A 14,297-nucleotide genomic window follows, 5' to 3' on the forward strand; every position below is an offset into this window, starting at 1 on the left:
TAAAAATGGGACAAGTCACTCCTCTCCTGAAAAAACCCGGTCTCGACTCAACTGACTTGAACAATTTCAGACCAATATCTAACCTCCCTTTACTCTCGAAAACACTTGAACGCTGTGTACTCCTGCAACTGACGCAACACCTGGACAACATCAATCTCCTGGACCCCCTCCAATCTGGCTTCAGACAAGGCCGCAGCACTGAAACTGCGATGTTGAACATCATAGACGACATCCATGGATCTCTTGACGCTGACAAGTGCTGCCTCCTCATACTCCTTGATCTCTCAGCAGCGTTCGACACGGTGGACCACAAGCTCCTCATCATGACTCTTCAAGAAAGAGCCGGCCTTGGCGAGGTAGTTCTCAAGTGGTTTTCCTCCTTTTTACACAACCGTTCGCAACTAATAAAAATCAAGAACTTCACCTCCGATACCCAGCAAGTCAACAAGGGTGTCCCTCAAGGATCGGTGCTCTCCCCCCAGCTCTTTAACATCTACATGGAACCACTCGCTAAGTTACTCAGGAACGCCAACATCAACTTCCACCTCTACGCGGACGACACGCAGATTTACCTGGAAATCTCCTCTCTTAAAGACATCCAGAGACTCAACGATGTCCTAAATGAAGTTCAAGACTGGCTGACAAAGAATCACCTGAAACTCAACCCCGATAAGACAGAAACACTCCTCATCTCAAACAAAGAAGATAACCCTCAAATCACCGAGTGGCTAAAGTCGATCGATGCTCTCAAGGGTAACCTCACGCTAGCCGACTCCGTTAAATCCCTGGGCTTCACCTTAGACCCTAAACTAACCCTGTCAAATCACATTAAGAACTCGGCGAAAAGCGCTTTCTTCAACCTCAGACTTTTGAACAAAATTAAACCTTACATTCCCAACAAGGACCTCAAACTAGCCACGCAATCTCTAGTTCTATCAAGACTGGACTATGGGAACTCAATCCTAACAGGCATCCCCAAATCCCACCTGGCTCCACTAAAAACAACACTTCACGCGGCAGCAAGAATGATCACAGGCTGCAAAAAATATGATCACATCTCCCCGGCTCTCAAAGAACTCGAATGGCTCCCTGTGGAAATGCGAAGTACCTTCAGAACGGCCTGCCTTACCCACAAGGCCCTCCACACCGGCAAACCGGAATACCTGGCTAACAAGCTCAAAAAAGCAGGCCAAGCCAGAAACTTGAGAAGCTCTAATTCCCTGCTGCTCATCCTACCAAAAACCAGAAGGAAGAGAACTGCGGATTGCTCTTTCTCAGGAAATGCCCCCAAAATATGGAACGCCATCCCCCCGCACATCAGAACTCTACCGTCCTATGCAGAATTCAAGAGCCAACTTAAATCCTTGTGCCTGATCCGCTCCCTTGGTTATGGATAACTTGGAGCTGCAAACGTCTCAGAATCCATGCGTTATTGTTGAATCCAGTACTGAGAAGCCCTGCTGTCCGAACTTTTCTTCTTTCCTAATTGTCTGTCGCCGATTGCTTTTATTGGGTTTGTTTCATGTTGTTCTCTTTTTCATGCCCACTACTGTAAAGCGCTCTGATACCTTCGGGTCTTGTTAGCGCTATAGAAAACTTCTAAATAAATAAAAAAAATAATAAATAAATTTCCTTTCTAACTGATGCTTTGCCAGATCAGTCCCATTCACCCAAGCAATGAATGGGCAAATTCCAGCTGTCACGGCCAGATTTCCTTTTTGAATTTGATAGCATTTTATATACATTGGTTTTATATATACTCGTTGCCTTTCAAATCTGCATTCTTTCAAAACACTTGACCTATCCTTCAAAGTCCTCCACCTTAATATTCCTAAATATCTCAGAAATCAACTTCGTTCCAAAAAGGATCCGTGAAACTGAAATGCTGAAATAAACTCTTACTACCCACCCTCTCATCCGAAAAAAAATCTACACCTTCCAGATCCTTTTTGGGTCTCGCTGGCAATGCATCCGCAAGGATGCATGTGTCCAGCTGGAGACGTATAGTGATCAGTCTGGGGAGAAGGAGGACAAGAGGGTGTACGAGCTTTTCTTCCTGGATTCGTGTGCGCGAACGCGCACGTTCCGTCCTGCGCCGCCCTCCCATACTCCCAGCCTAACGCGCATGCATGCACACAGACACACACACACGCCCGCACACGCACTTACACTTACACAGACACGCAGGCACCCAGACAGGCAACCCCCTCCTCCTCCCCCACAGTCACACACGCATACACACAGACTCCAAGACGCACGCACGCTCACACACATACACAGCCCGCCGCCGCGCGCGTGCCCACACATGCCCCCCCCGCCCTCGCAGGCCAGCCACAAAGCGAAGCCCCACTCACCGGCAGCAGGACTCTTCCTCCCTTCTTCGGCACTGGGGCGCAGGGTAGGCTCCTGCCTGCTCCGGTGCTGCAAACAATCGCGGCTCTTCCGTGGGAGGCGGGGTAGGCTCCCGCCCTCCTACTTCCTGTTTCCGGTTGTCCCGCCCGGCCTGACTGACTTCCTGGTCGCAGGCCGGCGGCGTTGCGCGGTTGCGCTTCTGGGATGCCATGTAAGTTATGTAAATACAAAACATATTGCATTACAAATGCTATAGGTATCACATTTGCGAAAGTTAGAACTATTGGCATTGTAAAGGACAAAGCTATTAATTTAGCTATTTAAAAAAAAAAACATAAATAAAAACTTTGCCATTTACAATACCATCAGCTCAAACTTTCCTAATGCGAGACCCATTGCATTGCAAATGCTTGTTGATTTAGGTCTCCACCACGGGCATTTATTGTCACAGATTCTAGGCAATCAGCAGCATTAACATTTGCTTTTATCCATCTAGAAACTGTATGAATAGTACTACGCAAGAGTATTTGCACTAGTAATTGAGCAGTGTCGCAACGCCATATGAGGACGCAACCCTGTAAGCTGACTCTGAGTAAATCCAGAGCATTTTTTATTTAAGGTAAGAGACGTAGTACATTTTCTGTTACTTTGTCTCTATTAGATACAGATAGCAGAACTCATTTAGAACTAGACACGTTTGATAACCACAACCAACCATGGCATGAGCAGAACTCACTTAGAACTAGATATGTTAGATAACCGTAACCAATCATGGCATGAACGAACATGATAGAGAGGTTTTTTAGATATGTGAAATATGTAAATGTAATATTCGTTTATTGCTCTCTGTATACAAAAATGATGTTTCAAAATGGAACCTCGGATTACTACTCTGATAGAACATCTTTATGTGTATTCTTATTGTGTAAAGTTTTTTTAATCGTTATGTTATCTGTATGGTAATTATGTATCTCTTTATAGAGAAACAGTCCTGAAGGCCTATTACCAACACCGAAACGCTGCGTCAACATTTGTTCTCTTGAACAATTTTAAATATATTGATGTGTAAAACCTTTTTCAATATGTCTTCTTGATGAATTTTATGATGTATTGGTTTTTTAAAATATTTTTTGTGTAATTATACTATGCAGAATAAACATGTGTATGTTTTAATTATACTTCTGTCTAGCTAGTAATCTGTGGCACAGTTCGTATTCTTTCTAAATTGTGTGGTTATATGAGTAAGACCATTGATCTATGAACCTAAGTGACTTAGGGGGCCATTAGGATGATCGGGAAACGGGACCGCCCGCCTCGAGGGCGGGGGTCCCGAAATGTGCATTAGGATGCGCCCGCCACGGTGGCGGGCGCAATCCTCATTTTAACATTGTGGCGGCCGGTGCTCACTGCACCGCCCGCCACAATCTAACAATCAAATGCATGCATTTGCATACACGAAGCGGCAGGCCTGCTGCTTGGTGTATGCAAATGCGGGGGGGGGGGTACCACAGGTACCCCCCCATTGCACCAATCTCCTCGGCCATCACCAGGGGGGCCCGCAGGGGGCCCCCAAACCAAAGACCGCCTGCCTTTCTGTGGCGGCATTGACAAAATGCTCATTCTAATATGGTTGGCGGTGTCTAACAGACACCGCCACCATATGTAACACATTCCGCCCCGGCCGCAAGGCGACCGGGGCGGAAAACAGGCGGGCGGTGTTTTGCACCGCAGCGGTCCCCCCCGCCATTCTAATGTGGCGGGGGGGAATTGTGCAATGAATGTCGGGCGGATTGCCTCCGCCAGGCCGGCGGTGGGTACCGCCAGCCTGGCGGAGGCAATCCGCCCGACATCATAATGGACCCCTAAGTCTCTGAATACGAGTGGGTTCCCTGGTTTTTGTGGTTATTAGACAAACTTAAAGGATAGGTGTGTTTACAAGTCCAATTGTGGTTGCATACATTCTCCTGGACTATAACAACCGTCCATTTGATATATGCTATAGGGACACCCTCCTCCATATCTCCACTGAGGTAGAGTCTGCCTTCTTTCTGGTGAGCAGTGTCTCTTGTTGCCGCCAGGATGCCCAACTACAATAAACCCATCTTTTATCTGTATGTGTCTAAATCTGTGTTTATATTTGAAATGGTGAGTTTGGGTTCTGCTGGTAAGTGCCAACCCAACAAGGCCAGGACTTCCTCCAGTTAGAGGCTGATTACAATGCATCCCATATCTGTGCAATAGGCTCCAACATGAGAGGTACATAGGGAGTCCACTGCACCAATCTTTCATAGTTTTTGTTGTGTAAGGTATATTCTATTCAAGTAGTTAAGTTGGAATAGTTGGTACTTCAACACAATGCCTGATTCCTGAGAGCACACCCGAGCTTTCCTCCAGTTCTTATCAGAAAGAGGGCCAAAATCCTGTTCACAATCCTGACACAGTGTGTGAAAAGAGTTGCCAGGGTTGATTACTAGAGACTGAAACACTTGGGTAATCCTATGGACTCTAATTCTTCTGACAGTAGTTTAATTTGTAGGAGCCTAAACACAGGGAGATCTTCAACTCCTGAGATGTAGGAGTTATTTGCATGTCGTAATCGCAAGAAGCAGAAGAATTGGGTACTGTCAAAATTATAATGTTCTTGAAAGGACTTTAACACAGTTTCCGGCATAAACCTGTACTGGTCCAGCCGGATTAAGGAAAAGATTACTTTTGAAAGTCAGTTTGCAAGGGCCTTTTTAGCTATATTGTCTTTGACATTTTAGAGGGAGAGTGAGTGGTAGGACGAGCAGAGGTTTGGGTGTAATCCCGTTTGTGAATAATCACTATCTCATCCAAACACAAGACCAGTAGTAATTGGCCTATCTCTAATGATTCCTTTATCAAGTCCCCAAGTGAATCCAAGACTTTGGGGGTGTAGATCTCCCAGAACTCTGCTGGAGGTCAATTAGGGCTTGGCTTTTTTCCAGACTACTACAGGCGCTGAGCCTCCGACAGCTCTGCAATACTAAGGTCACCTTCCAAGAGTCCTTTCTCTGCTTCTGTCAATCTCTGTAGCAGGAGGATGAGCAGAACACCGTTTACATGTCACAGGCAGCCTTTTATTTTGTGAATATAATTTAGCATAATAATATGCGAATCATTGACACTACTCTGTTTCCCCCCTAATTATTGAGCAAAACACACAAGATGATGGACGGAATGTTGCACAATGGCAAAACATTCACCCCCAGTCACAGATCTGGGTTTAATCCATCGTTATTTTGCTCACCAAGCCACCCCGGTTCAGACATGGCCATATGCAAATTAGTCTTGACCCTGTGCCTCATGGGAACAGTCCAGCCCGAACTGCCAAGCCATGTCTCCCCTGGACCCGAATCAAGCATCCTAGGACCGGTTTCTGGCTATCAGCCGTCTTCAGCCAGGATAGCTTGACTCCAGTGGCTTAGTGAGCACGGGACACACCTCTGGGCATCCCCTTCCCACATAGGGTGAACAACAAAACACACAAGATGATGGACGGAATGTTGCACAATGGCAAACCATTCACCCCCAATCAGAGATCTCGGTTTAATCCATCGTTATTTTGCTCACCAAGCCACCTCAGATCAGATTATTGAGCCATCATCTTTGGTAAGATATGTAATTTATTCATAGAGTTGTACATTTTGACACAAGCGCTGGAGAGTTTTACTGGCCTTGTCACACTATTGATAAATATAACTGGGCATCGCGAGCCAAGTTCTTTGTGCATTATCCGTCAATACCTAGCTCCACAGTAGAGTGATCTGATTAGTGAATGCCAAAATCAGCACTTGTGTAACACTTTGTATCTCTGAATCAGGTAAGAAAAATGTAGTCTAGATAGCAAAATGTTTTATGGGCTCCCACATAAAATGGAAAACCGTGTTCTTGTGGCTGCATAGTACACCATAGATCCGATAAGCCTAGTGTAACCATTAATTTTTTAATAAAAGAAGTATATTTCATAGAGATTGTCCCTCTCCCCCATCTGTAACAAGACCTGTCAACTTCCCAGTGCCAATCACCCCCCAAACCACTGGACCCTTCGGTTAATAATCTAACAATCGGTTCACAATCTCCAAGAAGACAGATGTTAGTGGTTGTGGTGTGTATATGTTAATTAAGGACAGTAGTTTCTTTTTTAAAAGGCCCATGGCACCTATATATCTGTCTAAATTATCATAGCAAACCTGTGTGGCATTACAGGGCACATTGTGGCAAATTAATATGGCTGTTCCCTTTGAGGCCCTTGTAATCGTCTGAATGAAACACCTGTGAAAGAAAACGTTTGTGCAAGGAACAGAGACACTTATTGGCCATAAGATGTGTTTTTTTACAGAAAGAGTAGGCCCGAGCTAAGTATTTTAGCTCCGTTAAGAAGCTCAGTTCTGTTGTGCATATCTAGTAGACCATTTATGTTCCATGTTTATATGTTTGCATCTGATCCTCACAGGGTTTACATTTGGGGTTGGCCATTAAGGGGAAGACCTAGGTGCATATTGATGTATATGTCTCTGAGCAGCAGGGCTCAATTTTTCAAAAGTTATCAAGGAAGCAGGACAACATTTCAAATGGCAAAATAAAACCCATACCCCGACCCTACACCTCGTGAACATGAAGCATCTGTCACAGGACAGAAAAAAGATTGATACCAACTCTGCAATCGAAGCATCTTACCTTGGTGTTTTATATCCCAGCTATTCCCCAAAGAAAACTCAAGAGCAATGAACACAGAAGAACAGTAACATACAAAGACAAAGAAAAAGGGCATGGTGGCCCTCAAGAGGGATATCACCATATGGCCAATAGTAACTTATTCCCTACCCCCAGGTACCCAACAATATACATCTCTGACATTGTTTCCAGTGTAGCGTTAGTCAGGATGAAGGATACTTTTTCATGTGAGGATTATTGCAAGTAGTGAAGGTGGACAATTAAGAGTTATATAGAGGATAATTTAGGAGTTGGGACAGTCTCTTCCTCCCTGCATCCTCCACCTTCTTTTGTACGTATCCTTGGTGAGGTGGAATATTTGGCGATTTGTGTATACCTGATCAAGATCAATTTCTGTTTCTGGAGTAAGCTTGAGGCTTTTTTGGCTATTGGTCTCTGATAATGGGGAGTGAGGCATCATCAAGCAGTGTTTGCTTGTGTGGCCAGATGTCTTCTCTTTCTTCTGCCCACTACCATACTGCAACCAGGGTCTTGAAGAAGAATGTCAATGGCTGGTAAAATATTTGTAAGTTTGCTGGGCAGAGGAGCATATATCAGAAAGTCCGCGATCTGAGTTTCCTCGACCATTATTGTATGATTCTCAAAAAATTATGGTCTTTCCGTATTACACTTAACCGCATGCGTGCGGTCGGAATTCCGCCCGTACGCTGGGTTTTTAAAAAGCGCACTTTACGTGACGAGCTGGGCTCGTCATGAGCGTGCGAGGAGGCTACGCCATGACGAGCCCAGCTCGTCATGAGCGTCAAAGGGGTTAAACTAGTGCAACAACAGTGCAAATTATTTGTGGTGGACCAAACTGACTCTTAGGAAAAGGAGGGGCAGGACCTCTTTCCTCCTCCACTCAAATCTACGTGGGAATTGAGCTCACAGGATGGGTGAGACCGTTCTCATATTGCAAGCTACTTGACTTGGAGCACTGAAAAGTCTTGAAGCTGTATGTTACTAAGCTTTTGCCACACCTCACAACTCCGCTTCCCACAAAAGTCACTATTCAGGGCTTGCTCAACTACATGGAGAGCAGACCTCTGTATTCCGCAAACTTCCCTAATTAAAAAGGCGCTGTCACACCCCTCCAGAACATGGCAGGAAAGCAGAAACGGGATCCTTCTTAATCCATTGGTATCCTGACAGCTCATCCTGCTTCTTCCCATGGCAGTTGAAGTGCTGGTCTTAGCTCCAATTCTGGGCCTTAAAGCGGACCATGAGGGTTGCTTTAGCCTCATTAACCCACCCCAACCTCGCAGACTCACAGTCTGCTGTCCTGACAAAAAGGGATGCTGGGATTGGTTGTGTCTAGTCTTTGTCTCTATCTTCGGAGGTGCTTCTTCATCATCTGCACCTCACTACTCAACGGCTATGTCCCCTGCATCTCAGGACAATTGGGACTGGGGGCAAGAGTGCCTAATCTGGACTTTAAATGATATTGTGGGACTTGTGTTAAGGAGCTCGTCTAGCTCACATCCACTATTGAAAATGGCCAAGCTATGAGCCCCATTTTGGGAGGGAAGATGGGTAGCAGCACCAACCACTGACACCAGGTTTGTGTGAAAAGGTCACTTTAATGAAACCGGTGCACTTTACAAACAACAACCTGGGCCTTTGCCTTACAAAGCTACATACCTCCCTATACAAAGTTGTTCACCTTTGGTAAGCTACGCCCATCTCTAAACTTCCCCCCCACAACAACTTCATTCTGTCACTGTGTACTTGCTCCAGAGCTGATCAACTGCATCTTATACCTTAAAACTCCCCTCCTTCTTTTCTACAACTATTAACCTCTAAGTAACTAAACTTCCTACATGACCTTTTAATTTCCTGGCTCTTCCAGGCGTGAACTTGACTACCTGTTTGTTGCCTTTCAGCCTGAATTGCCGCTGTCAACAACAATAAGCTTCGTAAACCATGGAAACGTCTCACCAATGACCTCTGCACGTGCTTCAAAGATACTATCATACATAGTAGTTAACCCCCCCTTGCACACCTTTTCCAAAGTTTGCCAAATAAGGGCTGGGAAGTGTAAGAAGAAACACCCCTCCCAAACCCCTAATTAAAAGAGACAGGTGGGTGGGCCAAAACGGAACCTAACAGATACCAGCCACATTGTCACCTAGACATAATGGTAGCTGGTCACCTCAAAATGCCCGGCTGTATACCCCTTGGCCTACATACATAGTCTAAAAAATGTCCAAGAACCTGGGCAGTCGACCAATTGCTCCACTTCCCCAAAAAACAAGGGGCAGTCCTCGCTATGGTGGGCTGCCCCACCAAATCCCTATTAGACCACCGGTTTAGCACAAATATTCCAGAAACTCCTGAGAAGATATGTGCATGAAATGTATTGTGAATGTCCATGTATAATGTTGTGCAAGAATCACTTGGAGATGTCTGTTTTTTCTTGTACTTTATTGCATCTCAGACCACAAGGAGAAGAGGTCTTCCCAGCCAGGCAGGAGACGTTAACCCCCTTTGTACTCCATCAGAACAAAGTCACAAGTAGACATCTTATGATACAAATCCATCGGATGTCACCCAGTTCCAATTAAATTAACAGATAACAACATACTTTTCTTTATTATTGACATTGTGAAGAGTTACCTATATATTGACCACCATATTTTTGTATTTCATGTAGGTCAGCCGTTTGACCCTCACTTTCATATCTACAGCAGTGTTTCAAATGTTATCTGTGCCATCAGTTTCGGTGATCGATTTGACTATCAGGACCCAGAGTTCCAGAGTTTACTTCGTTTATTAGATGAGGTTTTAAAGCTGGAAATTAGTGTATCATCCCAGGTAAGATGCTGTCATATTAGCTTGTGTATGTATTCTTTTTAACACCTTTTTATTGTGCATCATCATGATGAATAGAGTTTGAATGTGTTTTTTAGAAAACATGGCTAAAATACTGTAGAAGAAGTTATCTACCTGAAGGGTAGCTTCAAACAAATGCTTTACACGGGAAGCTATGAATTGAGCAGAAGAAGTGCTAAAGCAGTATATATTATGATCCAGGGATTCCAAGCAGCCCGATGATTCCTCACAATTTTGAATGATCATTACTACTGAAGAGGCAGCAGCAGTAAAAGGTCATACTTGACCCCAAATTTTGGTGAGCAGTTTAGATTTAAGTGGCTGAGTTCTCTTTCCAGATTTGGCACTTGACCAAAACAAATCATGTGATTCTTTAAAAATCATGATATCTGCCTCAGTTTGTACAGCACTGATTGAACAGTGTACACTACCAGATTCATATTCCGATGACATCCTGGTTTGTATATTGCAGTATATAACAACAACAGGAGAGACAGGGATTGAGATCACTCTTAGTCCCCTAATGAATACTGTTCAACAACAAAAGAGTGACTTATGGAGCAAAGGAACAGTGATTTTGCAACCCAAAAGGGGGGGGGGTAAATATGTGGTGAAAAAACCCTCTGTTTTTTAAAAGAACCCTCACTCACCATCCTAGTTGGTGACATGCTTCGTCATTGGGTTCCCACCAGGGAGACCGAATGGCTCCCCGGTGTGCTACAATGCCTGAATTACAGCGGAGCAGGTTTTTTCGTGTGCTTGTGAAAAAAGGTCGACATGTTTGTGCTAGAGATTGCTTAAATCAGCATAGCTTTCATCAGGACCAAGAAAATAACCCACCGGCGATATACGAACACTAAGGCGCACCCTGACCTGGGGGGTGTGTGTGTATTGTCTTGGTCCTGATGAAAGCTATGCTGATTTAAGCAATCTCTAGCTGAAACATGTCGACCTTTTTTCACAATTAATGGAGGATACAGTTGGTTCAATTTTATAACCACTACACTTGATTTTAACTTTCGCATTCTGTTCTTTCATTAAAATTACTTTTGGGAGCAGTTTGCCATCTTTTAAATACTTCACTCACTGCTTTTCATGAACACACGAAAAAAAAAATGCTCCGCTGTAATTCAGGTGTTGTAGCACACCGGGGAGACATTCGGTCTCCCTGGTGGGAACCTAATGATGAAGCATGCCACCAACTAGATTGGGGAGTGAGGGTTCTTTTAAAAAACAGAGGTTTTTTTCCATCAAATATTCACCCCCCCCCCAGTTTTTGGTTGCAATTTTCACTTTTCCTTTGCGCCATAAGTCACTCTTTTGTTGTTGAATTGTATATTGCAGTGTCACGTAAAATGCTTCATCTTCATAATGCTCAACCTTGCAAAATCTTCTACTGTAAAGCTCTCCTCAGCATCTTGGTGTTAGCTTCACACTACATCAATACCTAATTCAAAGTAAATGAGAAACTAAGCGTTTCGCAAAGCTGCAGATGTTTTAAACTCGTAATTGGTGGTTTCAGATGGTAGATACGAAAAGTTACACCACTCAGTCAGTGATTATGAAACATTTCCAGTCCCTTGTTATAGAGAACCACGACTAATTTGCCCCCCAATAAAATGGTATCCTCTTTCTGAAAAAAGAAGTCAGTGGTTCGCTTCTCTGCCAGATGAATCAATAAAATGTTTTAAGATTTTCAGAAAACAGACAACAATGACATACATGAGTATAATACCAACCTTGCCCTTCCACAAACATGCTCTCATAAAGGCCTTTTACAGGATTCCAAGGAAGTCTGCTCTGCTGACACACATTTAAAAGCAAGAACCCCTCAGATGTAAGTCTGACATTCTGGATGACTTCAGATATCTAGATACATTAAATGCAACAATCGATTTGCTGAAAAAGGTAGACAGGGTAAAGTAATCCACCAGGATTTGTAAGTTATTGGTATGGGAGGTGATACCTGGCACTTTTGATTATGGTTCTGCTTCCACCGCTCCTAACTAGGAGCAAACTCTTTGACTATTAGGCAGATGACTGTTTGCTGATGGTGGTTTCTGTTAATACAGACCAGGTATTTGTTTTTCAGACCCCTAACCAGAATCCTAAATCATTACTCAGTTACTCATGCAAGCTGTGGTTCATGTCCAATTTAATAGCATGCAAATTACTTTCTCCAAGCAGAAGCCTAGGTTGAATCCAGTACATTTCCAGGTTGTATCAAATGTTCCTATACCCTACCCAATTCATTGAAAGTGGTTGTGATGGAAAATCAGCTTTGTAGAATATATGTAGAATCCTGGTTATCTCCATTCCCTGGATATCTGACATGATATCTGGAATGCTGAGAGTGAATGATGAAATATAATGTAGATGTGTAAAGGGAGTCGAAGTTAAGTCATCGGACAGTTGGTGGGAGAATGAAGCTCTGACAGGACCTGCCTGTTGTTGGGAAGGGGTAACTGGTCCTAAAAGAGTTGTGGTATGTCCAGACCTACCTGTAGATTGTTTGTTGGGCATGATTTGGAAACTTCAGCCTGGGCTGAAGTAGAGCTCAGGACTCATGCAGAAATGATTTCTGCCAATGTCTTTTCTATCACCAGGGTTCAGGCCAAACAGCTCAGTTTTGAAGGAGCACTGGATCCCGTAAAAAGGGACCAGGTACCTCCTAAGAGAAGGGGCAGGAAGGGTAAGGAATTGCCCTCCTTTCAAACTCCCTGTGAGATCAACCTCCTTAGATGATCTCAGTCCCTGTGAAGGAACTGTTCCAGAGGAACTTGGGCCTGACCAGGCAGAGTTCTTGGGGGCATTGGGCCCTTCCAGGGTAGACTTGAGTGTGGAGCAGCAGTCCTGCCCCTGCCTTGAACCCCTCAGACAGCAGGCTGCTGCTGAGGAGGCAGGGAATATCAGTGGGTCCTATAGGATCTATTGCGAAGAAGGACTCCTGTAATCTGAAGGTAGATACCCCAAGCCAGGTGCCACCAGGAGGTTAATAATAGCCCCAGAAGTTCAAAGGGTTTCTTCTATCGCTAGCACATGATATTCCTTTTGCAGGACACTTAGGGCAAAGCAAGACTTGGGACAGTCTTGTCCCTTTTTTCCACTGGCACCATATGTTTGAAGACACCAAGTAGCTTTGTCACTCTTGTGTCACTTGCCAAGCCACTGGTAAGTCAGGTTGCAGTATTTAGGCCCCCTTAATTCCACTTCCAGTGGTTGGGGTTCCCTTTGAGAGGGTAGGGATTGGCATTGTTGGTCCCTTGAATCCTCCAACTGCATCTGGGCACAGTTATATTAGAGTTGGTGGACCATGTAATAGGTACCCAGAATCCATTCCCCTTAGAACCACTACAGCGATTGCAGTGGTCAGGGCCCTCCTGGAAACCTTTTCTAGGTTGGGCTTCCCTAAGGAGGTCTTAACTGACAGAGGTACCAACATCATGTCAAGTTACATCACTGCAATGTGGAGTGAACTACAGGTTTAACAAACTCTATCATCCACATTGCAGTGGTCTTGCTGAAAGGTTTAACAAGACCCTCAAGGGTATGATCATGGGACGCCCTGAAAAGCTCAAGTGAAAATGGGATGTCTTACTACCCTGCCTTCTCTTTTCCTACACAGAGGTTCCTCAGAAGGGGAGGGCTATAGCCCATTTGAACTTCTATTTGGACATCCAGTTAGGGGTCCATTGTGTATAGTTAAGGAGGGCTGGGAGCAACCTTTCAAACCCCCCAAACAGGATATTGTGGACTGGCCTTGGCCTGTGTTCACGTATGGCTGAGTACAGTGGAGAAGTGTGGCTCAATGGTTAGAGCGGCAGACCCTGATGCAGAGGTCTGGCCCGGGACCAGGGTTCAATTCCTGCCTTGGCTGGTCTCGGCGGATCTTGGGCTCATAATTCCACGGACCTGATTTCTCGCCTCGGTGCCTACTCTAAGCATGGGTCCCACGCTGCAACTCTGGGCAATAGCTTGCTTAGTCTCCACAACGGCTCCCTACAGCGCTAGGGATGCCTGGTTGCACCCTGGGGATGCCCAGGAGTGGACATTTCACGGGGAAAAATCAGGAAGGGTTCCCTAGCGGTATGAGTACAGCGCCAGGACACTCAGAAGTATCAGTGCGCTTTACAAGTACGGCTACATTTACATTTACATTTACATGAAGAAGGCCAACAAAAACCTGGAGGCCCGCCAAGAACGTCAAAAAGCTTGTAATGACCAAAAGCCTGTCTTGACTGTTTACCAGCCAGGCCAGAAAGTGTGGGTTTTGGAGCCTGTGGCCTCAGCAGCTCTCCAAGAAAAGTGGAGTGGCTCCTACACCATCCTTGAACAAAAAGGTGAGGTTACCTACTTGGCGGACCTAGGTACTCCAA

At 44.8% G+C, this 14,297-nt stretch overlaps 1 protein-coding gene across 2 annotated transcripts in view; it reads left to right on the top strand.

Annotated features, from left to right (window-relative positions):
* LOC144798777 (cytochrome P450 2J2-like) overlaps positions 1-14,297 on the top strand; it is a 446,433-nt gene that overhangs the window by 172,209 nt on the left and 259,927 nt on the right. For both annotated transcript variants that reach the window (XM_078669831.1, XM_078669823.1), the window contains exon 4: positions 9,743-9,903. In XM_078669831.1, the coding sequence (XP_078525957.1) occupies positions 9,743-9,903 (161 nt within the window). The remainder of the gene's footprint in view (positions 1-9,742; positions 9,904-14,297) is intronic.

The sequence above is a fragment of the Lissotriton helveticus genome, chromosome 1_2, assembly GCF_964261635.1.
Source record: "Lissotriton helveticus chromosome 1_2, aLisHel1.1, whole genome shotgun sequence".
Taxonomy (NCBI): Eukaryota; Metazoa; Chordata; class Amphibia; order Caudata; family Salamandridae; genus Lissotriton; species Lissotriton helveticus.